Below are 24,274 nucleotides of genomic sequence, written 5' to 3' on the forward strand. Positions count from 1 at the left end.
TTTCAAATTTACTGTGAAGGCTGATCAGCTTTTTTAATGTCTTACTCTCGTGTGAGTTCCTGTTTCTTTCTAGTTGTTCAGTTATATTACCTAATCTTAATGGTACTCTATTGTCTTCCATGAGTACAACCTGTCACGTTTTGCTGGAATACAGTTTGGTAGTCATTAGCATTTTAGGCCTCCTGTCTTCAGTTTCTAATGGTAGAAATTGTGACATCTCTCTCCATGAGATTTACCAAAACTTTCCAAACTGTTGAAACAGAGAAAAGGTTTTGTACTGGCAAAATACATTCATAAGCATTAAAGAGACATGTCTATTCTATTTACCAATAATTTTTGAACAGATATTGAAGAGGAAAGAGAAGGAGGAAGAACATTTTTTAAAAGGGATTTTGGAGAAGTCTTATATTTCTGGAGTTTTCCCACACACTATTCTTTGATGTCTACACCACCCGAAAAATGCACATGCTTAAAGATAAAGTAGTTAGATTAGTAGTTAGTAGTATTTAGTAGTAGAATTTGCTTGCAGTCATTAAAGAATTCCCCTTCTTCTGCGATTGTTATCTCTCTCTTTCTTATGGCTCTCTGTGGAAATAGCCTGATTAACCATGAGGAAGTAGCTTAACATCTGCAGTTTCACAATATTTTTAAAACTGTTTTATCTTATTTATTTTACAATATTTTTTAAAACTGTTTTATCTATACATCTAGTGTGAAAGCCCATCAAAAGACCAGCTCTAAACTTGTGCTTACTATGGAAATCTTACTACTGTTGTTTTAAGTACCCAAAAATCAGTCTCTCAAAAACTGGGGGGAAACATTTGTGTGTCTCAATTTATTTTGTATATGTGATAGAACTTTGCCTGGGAAAATGTTTTTATCTTGATTTTCTAATGAAATAAGTCTAATTTTTTTGGTTACTGATCTTCCCTGAAGTTACATCAGTTCAAAACTTGCTGGCAGTTGGACAAAGGTTTCAGAGATGGAACACTTGTCTAATTGCTGCTGAACAGAATAGAGACATCCAAATTCTGTTTACACAAAGGAACATGGACCAGCACTGTTTAACATTTCAAAAGGCAGCAGCTCATGTCCTAGCTGGAATAAATTCAACTAATTATTTCATGGACGTTTCAAACTTTTTAGGGGATCTGCTGCCGCCTCTCCAGCTTTCTGGACAAGGCACCCAAAGGAAATTGGGCAGGTAATGCAGGAGGATGAGATCAAGGCAAGGGATGCAGCAGCTCTCTGAGAGGAGAGTGGTGGGGAAGAGATCTATTGGAAACCAGCCAGTGGCGATTTTGCTGCCTGTGAAAAAATTAGTTTCAAATAGCAGCAGTACAGGACATAAACAGGGAAAATAATGTTTTTTTTGATACTCTCTTAACCCACAAATTGGTAGTGGGTGGTTTGTGGTATTAAAAAGTATTACTAGTTTTTAAACTTAAAAGTGGTTGCTTTTAACAACTGAATATGAAACTTGTATTCCATGATCAGCTTGATGAAAATTGCTTATACGATATGGTATCACTGAAAGTGTAAAGTAATAATAAAAAAAGCTAATCTGAAAACCCAGCAAAACCCAAATCACTCAGAAGTAGTTTAAAATCTCAAAAGACATACAGAAAGTTCTTTAATTGATGTTTTGTATAGTGGTTTTTTATGTAATTACCTTTTGGGTTTTTCTGGCGACTAGAATCAGGGTTGTGGTAAAAGTGCTGAAGAAGAATGTGTGCAATGAAACTGTAGTTACACTTAGGAAGTGCTTCATATAAAGTGTTACAAATTATGCCAATAGTGATGTGGATATGAAAAGAAATTGGTTATAATAAGTTGTTCCTTGAAAAAAATAAGCTAATTGACTTCTGTTACAAATTCAGTGGAAGGAAGGATATGGTTGCATATTTCATCTTAAAATTTTTACTCTGTCTTTTGGTCCATAGGGTAGTCAAAGTATAGTAAATCCTGTTATTTTAGCATAATTTTGTGTTTTAACTGCTTTTTTCCTGGTACCATTTGAAAATACATGCATGTACTTAATTATCCAAATGCAGTAATGATTCTGTGTAATAAACTCATTACTGAAATTTAATCAAACTATTCATAATTTAGTAGGGAATTCTTCGAAAGTAAATTCTGTAGAATATAAAAATTGTTCTTTTCTTGTGATTTAAGAGAGTAAAACCTGATATTCACTGAACTCTGACTGCAGTGCTTTTCTCTGGGCCTTATTCCTGTCAGTCATGAAGGATAAAATTTTTCTTTTAGAAGCTTTGTTTACATGAAGTCATGAAGAGAAATAATTCAGAAATTTTGCTGCTTTGTTTGCACAATGGCAGAACGTATTGTGGAGTATGTGGAAGGAGGTTTTATTCTTAAGCTGTTGCAGTAACAAAAATAAAGCAGGTAAACTCAGTACTTCGTTATGATGGTTGAAAACAACTCAGTGGTCTGTGAGAGGTGGCCCTATATGTGTGGGGTTTAACAGGTGTTTCTTTCTCATCAATGAGGTGCTGCAGAGTTAACATTCATTTATCTAGAAGGCAAATAAAGAATGTAAGGCCACTTAAAGCTTTTTTCCTGGAAAATGAATGTTTATTTAAATGCTTCATTCAGTCATCCTTTATAAATGTAGTTGGCATGTGTCATTATTCTTGAGAAATTCTAATCCATCTCAAAAGCTCCTTCCTCTGCTATTACCAGTAGAATATCAGTGGCAAGAAGTACTATTTTTGCTCATGTGAAGTCACTAAATGAAGGTCTAGTAGTTGCATTTGTGACCTGTTAGTAACATTTTTTTCTTAGAAAATGTATGTAGAATATGAAAATAGGCATAACTGTAGCTGAAGGGAAATTGGGAAATCTGGAAATAAGATTTTAGCTTTGTTCCTTTTGAAACTGGTAGTCTAGACTGCTGTAAAACTATGGGAATTTTGCTTTAGGAAATGGAGGGTTCACCAAGTACAAAAATGATATCTTTGTAGAATATATACACATTAATAGAACTGGAAGTAGGTCAGTAGAAAACTTAATAAGCCATTAAAAAAAAATCACTTTGAAATGGGAGTAAAAACCAAGTTAGTGCCTGTGTTTCCAATTCTCAGCTGGGAAAGTGGGGGTGGTATGTAATGTTTTCCAAAGTTACAGTCTTTCAGTCCTAGCCTTTGTTTCCCTTTAAAGGTTAAATCACCTTCAATCAGATTACAGATTAAAGAGCTGCCATTTAATTTTGTTTCACTTTGACATTTTTAGATACTGTTCTTAGTTTAGATTCTTGTGCAGATTGGAGCATTCTGGTCCGAGTTAGATATACTACGTAGATTAAAGAATAGTCATTCAATAATTGGAGCTCTGTGTCACTCCATGTTTGATGCTAAAACTGGTTTCTGATGCCTGTGTATGTCTGTGAGGATGGAGTTCACCATTAGATTTTTATCTAGCAGTAGAGCTGGTTTGAGAAACGCCTTGAGGGACTCTATCTTACAGGCCTGCCTCCCGAGAATTCATACTGTGGAGCTGTGCCCTAATTCACAGTCTTGAGACTCCTCAGAGTTACTCCGACTTCAGTCTGTATGTGTGAGGGCTGTCATGCGTTAGTTTCTGTGCAGAATCTGAATTGATGTCTCTCAACACTTTGTTAAAAGCCTGGCATGCTGCAGCGTCCCCAGAAAATTCATTTTAAAACTAGCCTCAAAATTTTAGAAATAAGGACAATATTAGTTGTTGGTGTTTTTAGAAGATCATTTGAGAGTTTTCCCACTATTTTTCGTCATCTTTATCAATATTCTGCTCAAAAACAAAGTTGTGGGGAAAAAAATTTCGTCAGGAATGTAACCATGTGGAGAAGTAAGTAATGACATGTTAGTTTTGTAGAGTATTGCAAGTCAGTTTAGTGGTCTGAGCTGACCTGCATAGTGGGTATACTAACATAGTCTAAATCAATTTCGTTTATCTTAAAAATAAATAATTTTAAAAGGCTAGTTCTCTTTATAGTCTGCCAGAATTGTGTTTGAGAAGCTTGTCATCCTGGCACTGTTGTATATAAATACTTTCAGGTACTTTTAGTGTGATGCTGCTACTGAAGAAACAGTTGCTGATTTTCACTGCTGCTGCCACTGCTGTTCAGGAAGAATAATGGTTCAAAGTAATTTTCCTTTATTTGAGTCACCAGCACTCCGAAAGTCATAGAGACAAATGAAGTTTGTGAAGAGTGAGAGGAGAAAAAGTAAAAAAATAGAGGCACATAGTGACTGTAGGGTAAGAGGGGAAAACTGATGTTGGAAATGGTGGAGTTGCTACGCCAGTAGGTGGAGGATTGCCCGCAATCAAACCCTGGTGTATGGAAGCACAAACAACCAAAGCCAGCACTTTGAGCCAGTTAAATACTCTTGCTGCTTGGGGGCCATACTTTACCCCATGCCTATCCATGTATCTGTGGCTTGCAGGGTGCTGGATTGTAGAATTGATCCAATTCAAAAGCCGTTTTTCCAGGTAAATTTTTGTTTGGATCAGCATGACTTGCGCAGTCACTTACTACCCCCCCCTTGCTTTCATAGAAGGTCTGTGATAATACTGGGGTGAACTATTCTTGCAGTGACAGCTGAATTTGGGACACTGTGTTCATTGAGTTTGACCTTACTAAATCAACTTCTGAGTCATTAAACTGCACCCTGAGATTGGGCTGAAGTAATCTCACCCTCTCCTGTCATTTTTACAGCCATGTAATGAGCTGGTTCAAGAAGCAGATGTATCTGAGAAAGTAACCTGGGCAGAAAATGGGATTTTTCAGTAGTGTCACTTATCAACCAGTTACGGGCTGGCATAATGGAGGGACAGATCTGGCAGATTTGGGTTGACACACAGCCATGAAACTACACCCTAAGAAATTCTACAAACACCTCTCCACCCCCTCTATTTGTGAGGCAGTGTCTGTAAACAAAATTAAGTGTGTTGCTTGTTTCAGGGAGCTGCAAATCTCAGTGCAGTGAATGATGTACTGGCCTTCCATGTCTGAAAAAAGAAGCTAAGAAACAGAGGGGAATGTTCTCTGGTTACAAACAATTGAGATCAGTGCTGTGTTTATAGACAATGTGTGGATTTTGCTGGCACCAGTAATTTTGAACAAACATGAATGTTGGGAAATCCACAATGAATTTTCTAATGTTTAGCTGAGTAGCTGCAGTAAGAGATACCATTCATCCTAATACGTAATTGCTTTCAAAATTTATTGGTTTTATATTTGAATTCAGAATTGATGTAGTAATAGTAGAGAGAAATACTTAGATAATACCTCTTCTTTATGTAGGATTGTTTGGTTTTCTCTTTTATTGTCTGTCCTATTTGTACAAAAGAAGAAATTTGAGGTTTCAGAGTCTTTTCATGCCTCCGTAAGCATGATGGCTCTCAGTTCTGTACCAGTATTATGGTTATGAGTTGCAGACTGTGATGTTTAGACCCTTCTCCTGTTCTGTATCGAAACTACTGAGTCTTGTGCTGTGAGTTGAACTAAAGTAGGCGGTACAGGCCAGTGCTTGCAAACAGATTTGTCTTTGTGCTGGCTCTGATTCTTAATGTGTTTTCCCTTCCCTAATGCCTGCTGTAGTCATTCTTTAAACAAAGATGTGTGCTAACTTCCAGGATGTGTTGGTCTGTAGGGGAGTGACTGCATGCATACCTACATGTAGACAGAGATGAATCTTTTATTTCCACATAATCGCGCATGATGCAAAAAAAAAAATTACTATCCAGCAGATAGGCACCATAAATAGCTTTCTCCCTCAAGCATGAACTGATTAAATGCAAGTAGCAGAATCTTCTTTTTGTGTGTGTGTCATATCAAAGCCAGTTATTTATACTCCACAGGGCTTATAGCAGGAATAGAATCCAAGTTTACTCTTGCACGTGAAGCACTTCCCAAATTATTCATAGAAAGTAAGAGCTCTTCTTTAACTCATTTAGGTAATATTTTTTACACTTCACGACCTGAGAGTTGTGCAGAACTACTAAGGACTCCTTGATAGGAGTCCCAAAAATCTAGCTGCTGTTGAAATATGTTTGAACATAATTTTGTTTATGCTTTTTAGAGTCAGTGTGTGCAAGGAGTTTGCAATATTTTAGCGGTTATATGCATCAAAAATCTGTAGTTACCAAACTTGAGCTATTGTTAGAGCTGAATTTTGCCTGCTTTTCTAGTAGAAATTTGTTTGTACATGGAAACTTCTGTGAAAATAGTGTGGGAATGTTGCCAGAAACTTTTGTATGTAGATAATTTTGATTATACAAATCCTTACTTTGAAATAATTTTATTTCATCTTATATCGCTTGGTTTGTGACTTGTTTGGTTTAGTTGTTTCATTTTATATTATTATTGAAGTAAGCTCTTACTGGTACTCTTCAATTCAGAAAACTTCAAAATAATGCTTGAGAAATGAATGCATGGGCATGCTTTACATATATTCACATCTAAGTAGTAAATTGGGATTCCTGGAGTTCAGTCTTTTTGTTTGTATATAAATTCTGGAGACCTTAGGTGACTTTTGATTCTAAAATCTGTAATTTACCTGGCAAGTCTTTGATAGTATATGAAAAAAATCTGTAAGTAACTGATACCACTCATGACCAGTGGATCAAATGTTCAGAGGTTTGACCAGCACAAATAAATTCAGGTACATTTATGGGAAGGTTGATGGAGGCTAATACCTGTTTTACTCTAAACTTACTTTGTGCTCTCCTAATCCTGGCCAGAATGCTTGTGAAGCCATCATACTGAAAACAAGGGGGAAAGTTGTTCTGGGTTCCTGGGCTTCTCTAGGACTGCTGACTAGGAAATATGCTTTCTCACCCAAGAGAAGTGATAAGCACAGAGGATACAAAATGCTTAAGTTTATGCAGTGATGGAAAACCGCTTTTCCTACTGCTTGGGTTCTCAATGTCTGACTCACACAAGAATCAGCTGTCTTCTGACCTCTGAAGGCAGCTCCTAGGCAAATTCAAAACAAATACTGTAGACACACTGTCAACAGTATGCAGGTGGCCACTACCTGATTCGAGTGTTAGCCCATGATTTTACCATTTTTTAACCCTATATGTGAGCAGTCAGAGCTCTGGCAAAAGAAAGATGCCTAAAGTTAAAGTAAAACAAAGCAATGGTTTCAAGCAGGCGTCAGGAAGCATTTCCCTCTCTCCATCAGTTTTCTTTGGTGGGTTGTTTCCCTTTGATATGTCTTTTTGGTCCTTAGTACAGGCAATACTTACCTTCAGTGGGGAAACTGCCAATAGTGGAATCTGAGAGGAACATCTTTTGGTCTCTCTCCTTGGTTAGGAATTTGAGCCCCATCTGGATTAGTGTTAACTCGCTCTGCTCTCTACATCTGTAACAGAGTTCTGTGATTAATTGCATCATGAATGTATCAGTATTTTGGGACTATGGAATAAAAATACTGAAGCATTTTTCTCAAGATCATGTACTTAGCATCTGCTTGTTTCCACCTCCACCATTCTCTCATAAAATTCATAGAAAAATATTAGGTCTCAGCCATTTTCTTTAAGGTGCTAGGTGGCTTCCATTTAATGTTTGAATTTTAGGCGTTAAAGATTGTAGTTGACAGATTTTGTTTCCTGACCGTAAATCTTAGTCAACAGCATTTTAAAAATGTGCAATGAATTCTTGCAGCTGTAGAAGACTATTGCATACCTCTACAATTTGTAGGCCAAAGTGCATTCTGAAGTTTGCTTCCCTTGCTATGAAGATGAATTGTGAAATGTGGGCTACTGTTCTGAGATCACTGCAGCGGAGCAAGTGAAGTGAAATCTCTGTAATTTTTGAGTCCGAGAAACAGATAATTTTTAAATGAGGTGTTATTTTGGTTTCAGGCCACTTCAGTCCAGTACTGTTGATGAAGTGGCTGCTTTCTATGTTTTCTGGGCAATCATAGTTTTTTGTGCTGAAGCTTGGTGCATTCTTTGTAAGCGTCTCAAATTTCTCTTTGACACTGTGTCACAGATGCAGATATTTGTGAAGTGACTGAATCCTGTGCTACTGGGTACCAAATTCATGTTCATGGTTGAGGTCCACGTTGGGTTGGGGTACATTGTTTCAGCTGTCTGATCTCAGGGAGTCAGATGAATTTTCCAGCTCTTTTAAATGAACGCAAAAGTTGCTCACTGTTGCGGAGCATGCGCTGTCTTGAGACACTGCGTGTGTTGTGCTGGAATTTACTGAATGAGTTTAAAAAACTAAGAAACTGTAAAATTTAGTGGGTAACAAACATTTCTAATGAAGTATTGAACTAGATGTTTAAGTAATTTAAGGGGTATAACCTCAAGATCCCCTCTGAAGTCTTGCCTCCAGTGTGGTTTTGTACTTTTGGCATGGAAATTTCTTAAATTTTGTCATGGTGAGGATAAGTGATTTTTCTGCATGGCCATGCCAAAGTGTTTTGCAAACACAGAGCTACTATGCCTTAAGTGTTTTTAAGTATGCTGGACCTTCAGAAATTTTGTGTGATTCCCATTTTAGGCATTGTTGATGAGGATCTTGCTGGCAGCTATTTAAATTATGTTTGGTACTTGCAGGTTGCTGATTCCAGCAATTTAGTTTAATGAAATGTTATTTTCAGCTAAATTCAGCATCATCAATTGTGAGACTGAACTTGAATGATGTATTTAAATACATAAATTAAGCATTAAATACATAAGGTGTATTCTTTAATTAAAAATGTCTTTATCTCTTTCTAGCAGAGCAAGGAAATGACAGTGCTCTCTGATTTTTAGGACCTCAGTGAACTTTCCATTTTTCAGAAATGAAGTTTTAGTACAAGGCACTCCTTATTGGAACTTCTTAAAAAAAGTCAGTCACTTTTTGAAAATGTTCTTTTAAAAAAGCCTTGTATTAACACTTTATATCTGATACACTGCCTGCTTCTTACAGTATAGGCAGTAAGAAACAAACTTCACAAAATCAGTAACCATAAAACTGTGATTACATAGGAGGAATGTTGAGGGACAGGTACAGCAGTTACGGTCATGTTCTACCTATCTACAAGGAAGGAATTTGATGGAACTGATAGGCAAAATAGTTACAGAACTCTTATGATGGAAACAAGGAGTTACTTAAGTTCTCAAAGTACTAGAGAAAAATTCCAAGTCAAGACTTTATTAGCCTGACCTTGAAATAATTGTAGAAAATCAGAGCTAAGCCACCACCGCTCTGAGATATGTGGCATACTATCGTCTAAAACAATATTGCTAATCCAGAAAGGTATATTAGAGCTCTCTGAAAGCAGGAATTTGATTTTTTTTTTTTTTTTTTTTTAATTAGATAAGAAAAAGTCATGGTTTTATAAACAGAGTATATGTTCTGGATCCTTTAGCTGAGCACTGAGGTTTTGCCTTTTCTGTCCTTATATCAGCAATATCAGTGCCTTTTATTCTTCCTTTGGTCTCCAACTCCATTGTATTGACAATTTTTAAATGGAAAATTTCTTTAAAATACTGTTCATTTCACATATATCACAAGTCAGTCTGTTACTTAAAGGTACTTGATATTAGGCACAGTAAAATTATTTAGGCTTGCTAAATGAATTCTACAAATACAATACTTTCCATGCATTTATTTGAAATAATTTTTTTCCTCCTTATTGAAAAATTAAGACTTACAGCCAGGAAGGCCACCCTGGATAAGTTTTTGGTCCAGGTTTTTGCATCAGTGTTTCCCTGTGCTTTAAGAATTTTCACCAACTTTGTTTTTGATGGGGATAGTTAAAAATAAAATGAAACCATCAGACACACAAAGTAAGAAAATTCTTGCATGTTGCATTCATTCCATTTTGTAATGCCTTAGCTTTGAGCTTGGTACCTGCCTAAAGACAAAGCTGTGGGGGATTTTTGTGTTTCTGATACAGGTAATAGTGCTCAACAGATAACAAAATTATCTGGTAAAACAATGCTTCATTGCAGAAAGATAATTTGTCTGATCAGAAATTCTTTGCAGCAGTACATCTTGCTTGGTAGGTGTGGTAGCTGGCATTTTCTGTGGCAGCCAGTGCCTTCTGTGGAGCTGGTTTGATGTGCTGGTTTGTTAGGGGTTTGTTTTTGTTGTTACTGTTTTGTAGTATAAGTTTTGATTGTGAAAGATCAAAGATTTTTACAGTTTATAATTCTGATTTTTGCCCAGCCTTTCACATTGGGGATGGAAACTCTCAGTTTCTGCATTCTATATAATTGTCATTAATGTGACAGTGTTGTACTATGACTCCAGTAGATAACAAGAGATAAAATTCTTCAGTGAAGTTTTATGTCATAACTAAAGAGTATTTTCTTGTTGACCCATGGTACCATCGTTCTGATACTGTGTATGATGGCATTATGTGCAATTGCTGACCATTCAACCAGTTGCATGAAAGAAATTCTAATATATTCCTTCTCTTACTGTCACAGATAAAAGATTTTTTTTTCTTTTAAAATAAATAAACTGTGCCATCAGTTAAAGATCAACATACAAATAATTCTTATAATTTTCTGCTTTGGGAGATACTCAGCTCACCACAGTTTACAAGATTGCTGAAAGAAAAACACTTTTCTTGGAAGAAACTTTTTTTTTTGGTCTCATGTATTGATTGTGTTGAAGCATGTATTGGGTTTGCGTGGCCAACCTTTTGTAGTGGGGACGGGCTACGGGGTGGCTTTGTGAGAAGCTGCCAGAAGCTTCCTGTGTCTGGCAGAGCCAATCCCTGGTGGCTCCAAAGACGGATGTGTTGCTGGCCAAGGCTGGGCCAAATAGAAATGGTGGTAATGCCTCTGTGGTAACAGATGTAAGAAAAAGGTAGTTATTTGCTTTGATGGAAGCCAGAGAAAGAGAGGAGTGAGAATATGTGAGAGGAACAACTACAGACACCCAGGTTAGTGAGGAAGGTAGCCGAGGATGTGCTCCAGGCACTGGAGTTGGGATTCCCCTGCAGCTTATGGTGCAGACCATGGTGAAACAGCTGTGATCCTGCAGCCCATGGAGGATCACAGTGGTGCAGAGATTCTCCTGCAGCCTGTGGAGGGAACCATGGTGAAGCAGCTCTGCCCCTGCAGCCTGCAGAGGACCATGGAGATGCTGAGATCCACCTGCAGCCTGTGGAGGGGACCTGCAGCAGGGGGGATGCCTGAGAGGAGGCTGTGACCCTGTGGGAAGCCTGTCTGGAGCAGGGTCCTGGCAGGTATCTGCCGACCCATAGAGAGAGGAGCCTATGCCAGATCAGGTTTGCTGGTAGGACTTGTGAGCCCTTGGGACCCACGCTGGAAGAACCTGTTCTTGAAGGACTGCACCCTGTGGAAGAGTGACCTGTTTTGGAGCAGTTGGTGGCAAACTGTTGCCTGTGAGATGGACTCCTGCTGGAGGAGTTTTTGGAGAACTGTCTCCTGTGGGAGAGACAGGAGCAGGGGAACTCCTCTCCTGAGCAGTGGGACTAGAAACATGTGAGAAACTGACCATAATCCCCATTCCCTGTCTCTCTCTGCTGCTGTGGGAGGAGGTACAGGTAAGAAGGAGGGAGGGATAGGAAGGAATATGTTTTTAATGTTTTACTTCTCATTATCTTGCTCTGATTTTGTTAGTAGTAAATGCAGTATTTCTAATTTGAGCTTTTTTTGCCTGTGACTGTATTTGGTGAGTGATCTCTGTCTGTGTCTCAACTCATGAGCCCTTTGATATATTTTCTCTCCCCTGTCCAGCTGTGGAGAGGAGTGATAGAGAGGCATTGGTAGGTGTCTGGCACCCAACCAGTAACAACCGACTACAAAACACAAGCAGAAAAAAGCTCTTTATATATGTCCTGCTTTTGGTTGACAGTCAGGAGAGGGTAGGATGTACCATGGGATGCACTGTAGTGTAGAAATAGATGTGGATAGAATCTTTACAACATCAGTATTGTTGGCAGCATAGCTCTTATGTGTGTTTAATGTGAAACCCTAAGCATGATTGGGTTGTAAGAATTGATCTTAAATAACCACTTCAAAGTGAATCCTTACAGTCAATTCACAGTAGACATGCAAATGCCGTTGTTTTGTCTAGCACCACCTTCTCTTTGGAAGAGGAAAGGAATTAGCACACAGCATTGAGCTGGTTATGAAGAATCCTCTCTCTCACATCTGAAGGCCATTGTCAAAGTATTTGCGAAACTTCATATGGAAATAAAAACTCCTTTGCTGTAGGGAATAAGGTTCGAAGAATTTTTTTGGTTTTGCCCCAGTCATGTATAACACTTGCCATTTTAGCTAGGGGAGAAGGACTTCTTAAGGAAATGCTTCTAACTGATGATGTCTTGAATTATCATTAGAATATTTTAAAAATAGGCTCTTTTTAGTCCCTTTGCAAACCCTTTTGTTATTTATCAAGGTATGTGGAAGTAAAGTTTCTGAGAAATTAGGTGAATTTAGGAATCTTCTTAGGGTATTTAAAGAATTATTAGTCTTTGGGAGGAAAATTGCAAAGAATGCCGTTACAAATCTTTGCAGTAATAAAGACTAGGTACTGCTGAGGACTGAATCACTTAAAAAAAATAAAATTGGTGCTGTGACACCACACTTAAGTCATAGGTGTGTAAGAGATGGGGAGTAGTGCGAGTATGAAAACATAATGTGCTGATAAATATGAGCACTCTTTTCACTATTTGGGAAAAATATACATGCATTGTTAAAATGTGTGATTTGATTGTGGCTGTAGTTTGTGTCATAGAAAAATTGTGTGAATCAATTTAGAACTGGAATAACAAAATACATTAGGGGTTGCAGTATGATACAGACAAACTAATAATATTTCTCAATATTTCTTGCATTAAAATAACTCTAAAGGGTCTTGGATTCAGTAGCCAAGTATTGTCATGCATCCAAAGCTGCTTGTAAATAAAAAGTACCAAGAAATATTTTTTGTTGGTGACAAACCATACCATGACCTAATGTCAGGTAGTACTTTGCACACTTGAAAACCTTTTAGCTGTTTGAGAAATGTGAAGAGGTGAGTTGGTTTTGTTTATCACAGCCAAGGAGAATGTGTATTAAGTCAGATAATTTGAATGGAATTGATCCAGTGGGAGCTTTTAGGCTTAATGTTGGTTAAAGCGTGATGAGGAATAATGAGAGAAAAAACCCCTATGATTTCATGAAGTTGTAACGGACTAAATAAGGGAATTCTGATGCGTCAGTTGAGGCTGCTCAATGAAATCTTTGAGTGACCAGCTTCTTTTGAAAAACTTTCTGGATTTTAGTGCTGGGTTAGGAGCCAGACAGTGAATACTGTCTTATGCTTCCCTTTTATGAATCAGATACCTATGCTCGTTTGCATACTGTGGGAATTGTACTCTGTGCAATACTGAAGTTGTAGTGAACCTTTGCCTCCAAAGGTATGAGACGAGGATATGTCGAGAATAGTAAGAACCTGGAAGGCAAAGAAAGTGGTGGCCTGAGAAAGTAAATGGGAAACCTCTGCTGTCTCAGGTCATGATAAAACCACAGGAAACAGATTATTAAATTTAAATGAAAAAGTTCATTGATACATTGGATACAAGTTCTGAAAATTACTGTAGCAACACATTTCTGAGACCTTTACTTTAACATGATCAGTGATCACATTTTATGCCAGTTTTTACTAGATAGAAGTAAAGGTAAATTTTTGGGGGATTTAGTAGAATTTGGCTATCTATAGCTGCCCATTTCAGGCTTCCTGAGCTTGTCAGTGGTAAGGTTAAGAATTTGTGCCTCTGTTAGGTTGCTTGTTAAGAGTTTATGCACTGGAAAGGCTTAAGTTCTTCCCTTCCTGGTCTTGGCCTTTGAAGTCCAACTACCTTCTTGCTACTGGTTCTGGAATGTATCAGATATATCTAGAATCTAACTATGCCTGTCAGAAAACTTTCTGGGCCTTTTTCCAAGAGGCTTTTTGGACACATCAGTAAATTAAATTTAATTATGGAGTTATTCAACAAGTGTGCTGGCACTGCATGGCCAGAGCAGGCCAGGATGAGTAATAGGAAAGGGAGAAGGAGATGGTGGCTGCAAGTGGTTAAACGGCATCTCTGTGTCACATGAAGCCAAAACCAGACGGAAATTCAGACCTGTTTGCCAACCAGTAGTCTTAGCAGTACAAAGTTCAAGCCTGTCTCCAGATAGCTGTGATTTTGGTTGCATGTGATCACTCAAATAGTCATCATTTCAAAAGAAATGACAGAGTATAAAGATTCTATATTCATGGAATACGCAAATGAACTTACAGGTTGTTCTTACACAAAGCATAGTGGTACCTGGTAAAACACAACTTGGGTTTAAAGTGCATTTACTTGGAGGAAAAAGCACATGACTGTTGCACGTAGTGGTGAAGGATCTGAGGGTCTAAAAAAATGGTTTTGAATCTTCCAAATCCTACTTTAGTAAAAATTTAAAATCAGTGATATTTTCTAAAATACTAAGTTCCGAGCAAAATATATTTTGACAAGGTTGTGGTGATAAGAAAAGGCGTGTAGTATTTTTTTGCACATCATGAATCTGATTTTTCCCATGGACTTGTTCATGGCCAAAGATCTATTACGTGCAATGTTAACAGCATTAGTATTATCTTCTGTTGGGAAGGAAGGATAGAGTTTTACTTGTTTTTTATTTGCTTCTGCAATCTCGGGAAGCATACTTTCTTGGAACTTTTCCTTGTAGCAGTCCACATGAGTTGCTGTAACCAAGATATCAATCTGATGGATTATCAATACAAGACTGATTATTGCAGAGCAAAATATTGAAGCACAATTTAAAAAGCATATTCTAATTTGTGCAGTGAAAAGTATTTTGAATCAAGGCATCTGATTTTTTTCATTTTATTTGCCTTGTTTTCCCCCCTTCTATTCCATTCATGTTAGTATGAGGAATCTTACAGCTTTACAACAGAACTGGAATTCTGCTGTGTGTTGATTATTTGGGTAATTATACAATCCCTCTCCTAATTTGGTAACAGTTCTTGTCCTGTTTATGTGATAGTTGAATTAATTTTTTAGTTACTTAAAAATGTGTATCAAGGAAATTACTTCAAGTAATCCATGAACTATCTGCTCCATATCCTGTTTATATTACAGGTAGTAATCAGTCTTTCTGCTTTTTCACGTGTCAGATCAATTTAACAGCTAGGTTCTTGGAAAATAGTCTGTCTTGCTTGATGTATGTAAAATAATACAGAAGATGCTGTTTCAACAAGGAGAAAATTGTGGTAAATTAGCAATTTGTGACTTCTTTGCTCGTGATTGGTCAGTTGGCCAGAACTCCAAAGAAAAGCCTGGTATAGGTCAGGCCCCAGGGGAAGAATAGCCAGTTAAACTGTTTGTCCAGTCAGGGGGTATCGCTGTGGCTACCAGCTGTTGCTGCATCAACTTTGCCTATCATATGATACATTTGTCATCACATTTAGAAACCCTGTTCATTGGCTTCAGGTTGTGAGCAGGATATATAAAGAAGAAAGCAAATAGTCTTTGCCCCTCAGAGTGTATATGCTTTATATCATCTTTTGTCCAACTTTTCATTTTCTTTTTTCCGTTACGCAGGTTGTCCAAAGCCAGTTAAATGTCTTGTCAGAGAGTATAGATTAAAGACTTTGTAGAGAAAATGGGGCATTGCCCTTCTCTGGACTTGGTCCAGTCCTTTAAAAGTCTTGCCTGAACTGAGGCCCGGAATTGGAAACAGGATTCAGGGTGTGGCCTCACCAGTGCCAAATATAGCAGGACAGTCACTGCCCTGGTCCTGCTGGCCACACTGTTGCTGACACAGGCCGGGATGCCATTGGCCTCCTTGGCCACCGTGGCACACACTGGCTCATGTTCAGGTGCCTGTAGACCAGCAGTCCCAGGCCCTTCTCCTTTGGGGAGTTTTCGAGCCGCTCTGCCCCAGCCTGTAGCACTGCATGGGCTTGTTGCGACCCAAGTGCAGGACCTGGCAGGGGCCCTTATTGAACCTCGTAGTGTTGGCCTTGGCCCACCAGTTTGTCCTGTCCAGGCCCTTCTTCAGAGCCTCTGTGTCCTCCAGAAGATCAACACTCCCAACCAACTTGGTGTCATCTGTGAATTTCCTGGGTACCCAATCCCTTTGTCCAGATCATTGATAAAGGTATTAAACAGTACTGGCCCCAAAGAAAGGTTTTCAGCTGCTGTTTTTAATTAGCACAGTCTGGTAAATGTCTCCTTACAAGAAAAGTCATTTGAGACTCCTTTGGCAAATACATTCTGTACCGATGTCATTTTTAATTTTTTTTTTTTTAATTAGTGAGGATGATCAGGACTAAGTAACATGTTTCCAATCAGCATTTAGTATTTTTAGCATTTCATGAGTTGTATTGTTCTTTTTTCTTTTGCTTCTTTTGTTATATCCTGCAATTGCATTTTCATTGTTTTTGTGTACATGGCCTGCTGTTGGCTCATAAATTCTTTATAATTGCTTACTAAGTGTCCATCTTTCTTCTCTTCTATGTTTACAGCAGATAAGGCAGCTTAATAAGGTCTTGGATATAAGCATTAAGCATATGATGATTTACCAGTGATGATATTTTGGTATTTCTATACTTCTCATAGAGTATCCTATCCTTTATTACCGTTCTGTAACTGTGTCATCACCACCAATTCCTACTTCTCATACCACAGTTTTTTATGGTAATAGGGTCAGTTGTAACACCATTTTCCACCAATCATTACATACATAACATTCAGTTCCAAAAGTTTCTTCCCAAAAGTTTATCACTTTAGGAAGGGGCAAAGGAGACAATATGGACCAAATTTTCATCTCTTTCATGCTTCCATATGGCTCAGTGTGATGCTGTTCTTGACACTCAAACTAAGTCTTGTGTAAAGTGTTGATTATCTTTATTAAAGGCATGAGCTGTTTGGAGGTGAGGGTTATCAAAGTAATTTGCTTTTTATGTGTTACCCTGTTTTTCTCAACTTCTGGGTTTATTTACCTGCTCCTGTTTGGTTTGTATTATAAAATTCTGTTGATGTCAGCCTGCTGTATGTATTGGCAAGAAGTAATTTCTAGATTACTACATCAATATTTGGTCCTTTCTGCTTAGTTGGTATCTCCCTTATTCAGGCTTTAGCTTAAGGTGGTGGTGGGGTGTTTGTATATAGTTTGTTGGTTGAGATTATTTTGCTTTTTTGTTGTTTAATGAAAAGCCAGCAAAATGTGTGGTACTACATTTGTGATTTCATTTGTCAGGAATGTAAAGATTTTGAAATAACAATCATCTGGTCATCCCAATTTGAGTATTTTTCTTTTCTTTTTCTTCACACTTTAGCATGTCTTTTTTCCATGTTTGTTTGATGCTTCTGGCTGACAGATAGAACTGTATCTGAGGCTGATGAAAATTTCTCGTCCTAAATCTGCACTAGATAGAAGTTTTTTTTTTCAGAGACACATGTCTGAAACATTTTGCTGTGTTTTACTGTGAGATCTGAGATAAAAATATAATTTATTGTTAATAGTTAATGACAAAAATCACCTATAGTACTGCTTAAATTGTTTGAGGAAAGATGTAAAAACACTCTGATGATAGTTGCATTATTTGGGTCTGTTGCGATTTCAGCCTTTTCTTGGCATCTCTCCTTGAATTGTCTTAGCTCTTGAAGTGTCATCTGGATTTACATCCATTTGGTTAAGTTTTACTTTAAAATATCTTTTGTATTTAATCCTAGTATTAAAGTTAATTTACAGTATCATCCCAGTTACAACAAATGGCATCAAAATTCTCTAAATTGTTGAATTTCTTCTTTCAGTGATTGCAAAGAGATTTTTTAAATACTGAGTATTTTCCCCTGGTCTTTTTACAAGCCAAGGGTTGTTAAATGTTACTGCTTTGGAGCCCTGTGAATAAGTTGGTGTAAGAACAGTAAAACAAATGCAACATGTACACGCCTTCTCCCTGCTGTGACTGGCTGGGAGGTTTATGCTTGTCCTGCCAACTGCAGCAAGGCTTTTCTAGATCTGCCTGCTTCTTCTTCTCTGCAACTGCTGGTTTGTGTCTTTTCAGTGTCTATACCGATTACCCTGTCCTCTCATGGTGTGTATATACCTCTCTTCCCTATATTGCTGGAATCATCAGTATGTTTCAGCAGTAGAAGGGCTTCCTGATCCAGCAAACCGTTTTCCTAAATCCTACAGATCGGAAAAGCAAATGTTAATATTCCTGTCTGAGGCTTAGCTCTTGCACAAGAGCCACAGCTGAGTCACATCAGGGCAAGCTACCATGCTGATTTCATCTTTGGAAGCAGGCCACATGTAAACTGCACGTGAGATGTGGGCAGTGTGTGAACAGCCCTTTGGCAACCTCCGTGTATGTTTCAGTGCAGTTGAAAGGCTGACAGTCTCACAAGAAGCTGCAGGTATTGTTCATCTTGCCTCGTTTCAGGCCTTGAGTCACACAGAGCTGCTTTCATGGCTGCTGCAGAGTTCCTGAGCAAAACTGAGCCAGCATCTGTAGATGTCATCATAGACATCTGTGCTTGAACTCAGGGTCTGTGTATTTCTCTCCAGTGGGTGAAAGGATAACCTAGACTGGCTTGCACGCTGCATGGTTGATACAATCAGATGAACACCTTCCTGAAAGCTTTAAGTTTCCAGTTTTTAGTATGTTCCTAACATGCTGAGAGTGACTTTAGCAGTCTTCATTTAGGTGTTCTTGCTAGTTTGAATGAAGACATTTGCATTGCTTCAGTGTTATTATCCTGTCATTTCACCTACTGGTTTGCAGAGCCTGGGAGAGTAAAATTTTGCTCTGATAATTAGAATTTCAGAGTACTGTGGTAAAAGTGGCAATAATGTCAATTTCTAGAATAGTTGTAATACTTTATTTTTTCAAGCTAACTAAAGAACCAATATATGACAACTTAATGAAAATGCATTCAATCAAAAGAGATGCAGAATGAATTTAATCATAAATGTGCATAGCTGTATTCTGTTTACGTTTGCTAGAATTAGTGTTTAAATTGACTGCCTAATTGTTTGGAAAGGAATGGATGATGTTACATTATTATTATTATTATTATTATTAAAGAATATTTTTCTGTCTCTTGCTTTTTTGCAAAGAGTACAGTAACAGATTTTTTGTTGTGAAAGCTGCTAAGTCTGTATGCTTTTCATATAAATGAGTATTAGTATTCAAGATAGTTTCAACTGTGTAGCCAGACATCAGTTAGACAATGCTACTGTAGTCTGAAAAAGTAGTGAGTTCCTGTTACAGTTTGATCATATTTTTTGTCTTAGCATGATAATGAGTGGTTTCCAGTTTGGACATTCAGAACATTAAATTATTTGGACTTTGGTCTTTTGTATCTATAGAGTTTATTTTAGGTTTTCAGTTTCATTAGCAGATTATTTTAGGAGATCAGTTTCTGGCTATATCCAGGACTCCAGGGAAGGCTACCCCAGTGCAGAGCAGAGCAGGACAATCCCCTCCCTTGACCAGCTGGTGATGCTGTGCCTGATGCACCCCAGGACACAGCAACAAATGGCCTTGTAACAGGCAGACCTGAATTGTCAGTAGAAGAATGGTTTTGTGCTTTCAGCTAGGGCTATAAAACATAGCTTAAGAATATTTTTAAGGAAACAGACCAATAAGGTACATTTTTTCTGGGCTGTAGGTGTAAAGTTCTTTTTTTTTTCTGTTTATTGTTTTGTAGATTTTTTTCTCTTCTCTCATCTCCTCTTTTTATTCTTTGTGGCAAATTATACTTGTATATTTCTGGAAATGGAGCAGGATTTTTAAGTAATGTACTGTAGGAGAGGTTGCTGTCAAAAATTTATTTGAATTTATAAGATCTGAATTTAAAACTGTACTTCAAAATTCAGGAAGGAAAGAAAGCTGAAACACAGTGCTTTCATGTTGGAAGCATGGATGTGCTTAATAACGAAGAAGCAACCCTAGAGTCATTTGAAAGACACCATAACAAAAAAAATTCTGGTTAGAGTAAGAGATGTATTTATTAGCTTCAGTCTTCTTTTGTGTTTTACTGTTATTATTTTAGAGGTGAATTTGACCCATCAAGATTTTTCATTCTTTGTTCTCTCTGGAATCTCTTCATTGTGTGCACTGCGTATACTCTCTCTGTAGTGGGCATACCAAATCCTGTTGGTATACAGTGTGACCGTCCGTCACCAGTTTTAACTCTAAGGATGCTCAAGTGACATGGAAGAATGGAACACCAAGAGTGATTTCACTGAGGTCATTTTAAGAATCTCTAGCACGTCTGCCTGTTCTGTTCTGACATCCTAGAAGTCATTCTCATCTTTTAACAAACACTATTCTAAAATTAAATCTGCAACTTTTTGTTTCTTCAAACTAAATTCTTACTTTCAGTTTTGCCAAATCATTAAGTTGAGAAGTTTCAATTAACTGGGGTTGTATAATAATTAAAAATCAGCTAATTTGGTGGCATTTCATAGGAATTAGTAGTTCTTAGCTGTGCTAGAAGAAACAAGGAAACCATGTGGTTAATTTATTACATTATGTTAATAAGGCTAAAGATGCAGCTCTAAATATGCAGAAAGAGAGATCTGCAGTGTTAAGGCTTATTTTACATGAGGGATTAAATTATCCAGTATCTAGTTTGTTTAAACTAGATAGAAAGATTATGCATATGTAAAGTGCATTGTGAGGTCTGTTCCTCAGTAGAGGCAGAGTGCTAAGAGTGGCCTCTTAGGCTGCTCTAGTCCTGGCACAGCTCTAAAGCAGCTGCAATGAACTGTAGCCATGTGTTAGGCCAGATGGCTTACAGCCCCTCGCACCATTCATACTGAGGTGAGTCCTCACTTGGAATTGCAGTGGGACTGCTTTGAGGAAGAGATGCTGCCATCTCCAACCTCATCTGTGCACAGCAGTTTCTGTGCTGTACCTCAGGTCAAGATTGACAAAGTAAGCAGAACTGCAACATCTAAACATGTCTTAATCTAAAATATTGAGTTCAATAAATCTTTAAGTATCAGGTTAACACTTCCCTTTTTCTGATTTTTGTCCTAACAAAAAAAATTCAAGGACTAATTGTGGTTATGCAGCAGAATATGTATTGATAGCACTGCATCTTTTTAAAAAGTCTTGTTTAGTAATAAGGAATAAAAGCAGAACAAACTTAATTTTTTTTTCTTTTTTGGTGTTTTTCAGATGGTGGTGAAAACCTTCATGGATATGGACCAGGACTCAGAAGATGAGAAGCAGCAGTATCTCCCATTAGCCTTGCACCTTGCATCTGAATTCTTCCTCAGGAATCCCAATAAAGATGTGCGTCTCCTTGTAGCATGTTGCTTGGCTGATATCTTTCGTATCTATGCTCCTGAAGCTCCATATACTTCCCATGACAAACTTAAGGTAAAAATGCTTCATAAAATAAAGGTTTTTCTCCTACCTTATTCTTACTGAAGAAAATATAAACTGCCCCCTTAAAAAATCCAAACAAACCAAACAGTCCCACACACCCCCCCCAACAAAAAACCCCAAAAATTAACAGAAAAATGTTTTTATTCCCATGTGTACTGATTTTTAGTTTTATTAAAGAGAAGTTGCTTTAATCCTGTAAGTCAGTGTAATACTTAAGGGCCAGAGATGTTTAAAGGAATGCTAGATGGCCAGTATCTGTGTTGGTGATAGCTTTCTGTCAGTGCCTAAAAAAGACAATTTGATGTTTTCACATTGAGTTTGAAAATGCGGATAGATGTCACTACTAAAGGATTGTATTTTCACCTTCTGCTGAATCAAGCTTGTAAACTTTGTTTTTTTGACAGGACATATTCTTGTTTATTACAAGACAATTGAAAGGCTTGGAGGACACGAAGAGCCCTCAATTTAACAGATACTTTTACTTGTTAGAGGTAACACAATAGTTGTAATTTCAGTAGGTGGTAGTAGCTCTGTAAACCTAAGAAGTGTAATCAGTTGTTCTCCTGATGTGCCAGTATGCCTGGCAAATTTCTTTTATTCTGTAAATCACACCAGTCTCATTCAAGTTCAGTGAATTGCTTATTTTAGTACTTATAGTGCTGTTTGTGTTTAATATGTTTGTCAATCTTTAGTTGAGGACATGTTAAAACAATTGGTATTTATTAAAATTTAGCCTTTATCTTAAAGTTCCATGCATTGGGGTTTTTTATCAAGAGAGAAAATCTCAAATGCTGATTAAAATGCAGATGTGCCTGTATTGGTGATGGGAGGAGGAATGTAAGATTTTTGCTTTAAAAACATTGCAAAATCATACTCTTGACAAGAACTGAGTGGTGGGGTTCAGTGTGATTTTAGAAATAGTATCTCATTTGTAAACATGATATTTGATGTTTAAAACATGATGTTTAAGATTGTATTGTTTCATAGCATGAAGAAAAAATAATTCTGTTTTTAGTTTTTTCTGGATATATCTTGCAAAGCCCCTCTGTGTTAGGAGCTCTTTATATGCAAAGCAAGTATCCAGTCTCTTTCCCCAACGCCCTTACATGTATTGTATATTGGTTTTCCTTAAATAGAAAAATCCCATAGCTAACATGATTATGTTTATGTTACTTAATGTGAAATTGTACTAGCCTAAATATCCTAATTTTTGTTTTAGAATTTAGCTTGGGTCAAATCTTACAACATCTGCTTTGAGTTGGAAGATTGCAATGACATTTTTATTCAGCTTTTTAGGACTCTTTTTTCAGTTATCAAGTAAGTTGAATAATTTCCATTATATTAACTGTCAAAATATCATCAGGTTTGGGGGTAGGCTGAATCATGGCATAGTCTACAGATAAAGACTTCTGTTCAGACACATTTATTTCCCGAAATGAGGAGCTACCAGGAAAACAAATGAGTGTGAACTGCTGACATTATGGAGGGTGTGTGTCTAAAAGTAGATGTTTTAAAATTTGTTGTCCATGTTACAGCAGTATATTTCATTCCTGTTAGTTTATCTACATTTTCATATTGGTTGTTACTGTCCTTCTTTTATTTTGATTGTCTTAAAGCAGAACTAGATTGTTCTAGATTTTTGAACCTTTCTGTAAGAGAAGAAAGGCACATAAAATAGTTTTGAGATGTGAAGAGTGTCAGGGAGAGCAAACTGGTCAACATTTGATGATGTTTCTTGATTGTACTGTTAGTATTTGTCAGTCTGAGAATTTAATATTGAAAATACTCTTTATGATCTTAGCAATAGCCACAACCAGAAGGTACAAATGCATATGCTGGATTTGATGAGTTCTATCATCATGGAAGGCGACGGAGTAACTCAGGAGCTGCTGGACTCAATTTTGATTAACCTCATTCCTGCACACAAGGTCTGCCAAGTAAAATATTATCATATACTGTTATAATAACAATAATTCTTGCTGCCTTTTGCATCTTGTTTATCTCTTTATGTACTTTAGCTATTGTGACTGTTTTATTTTCTCACATTCATTTGGGGATTATCTGGTGCTGTTGATTAGCTGTGTCTAGATTATTTGTTACAGAGAGATTACTGAAGCATAAATAAAGTGTTTTCAAGCAAATATAATAGGAAAACATAACTTCAGGATTGTAGGTAGCTGGTTGTTTCCCTTTTGGGATATGTTGGCGTTTTTTTTAATAGAGAAGATATTAAATAGTTTTGAATTTCAAAGAAGGGGGGCAGGGAAAAGATATTCCCAAGACTTCTGTGGTGTCTTGCTGTTCTCCCCAGCTTGCCAGTCAGACTTTGCTGCACCTTCCTAGTTGTGCTTCACACCCCTTCCATTGTCTTTCTTCATTTAATTCACTTGTAAGGAACAAAGTGACACAGAAGACGCACACACTGCCCAGAGGAATTGTATGTTCCTTGAAGAGGGAATCACTGGGTTTGCACTTGAGCTTTTAAAGTACCTTCACTGTAATGCCTTAATAAAGTTAAAAAGTGAATAAACACAACTCCTTTAGCTGTAAAATAAAGGAAAATGAGGTGCAGGCTGGCGATGCCTTACACTGACCAAGAAAATTCCCTTGCTAAAACACTTGTACTTATCAAAAATAGTATGGAGTACTGTAAATTTCAGTTATTAGTAATAGGAGATGAACTGCACTCTGATTATCAAGTATGTGTTTCTGTTTGCTCATGTGTTAATTTAAAATAATTACTAAAATTAAGGCATGTCCATCCATGACTACATAATTAAATCAGTATTAGTGTGGCCGTTGTCATTTACCTGTGAAATCTCATGAAGCTTATAAAAGTATCTGTTGCCTGAGATAAGTTTGCTTTCCTTCTGTCATAATCATGAGACAGGAATGCCATTCTATCAA

General features: G+C 37.3%; 1 protein-coding gene across 2 annotated transcripts in view; it reads left to right on the forward strand.

Annotated features, from left to right (window-relative positions):
• PDS5A (PDS5 cohesin associated factor A) overlaps positions 1-24,274 on the forward strand; it is a 76,277-nt gene that overhangs the window by 8,653 nt on the left and 43,350 nt on the right. For both annotated transcript variants that reach the window (XM_050973924.1, XM_050973925.1), the window contains exons 3-6: positions 21,155-21,358; positions 21,772-21,858; positions 22,587-22,684; positions 23,169-23,295. In XM_050973924.1, coding sequence (XP_050829881.1) covers positions 21,155-21,358; positions 21,772-21,858; positions 22,587-22,684; positions 23,169-23,295 — 516 coding nt within the window. The remainder of the gene's footprint in view (positions 1-21,154; positions 21,359-21,771; positions 21,859-22,586; positions 22,685-23,168; positions 23,296-24,274) is intronic.

Source organism: Serinus canaria, chromosome 4 (assembly GCF_022539315.1).
Source record: "Serinus canaria isolate serCan28SL12 chromosome 4, serCan2020, whole genome shotgun sequence".
Classification (NCBI taxonomy): Eukaryota; Metazoa; Chordata; class Aves; order Passeriformes; family Fringillidae; genus Serinus; species Serinus canaria.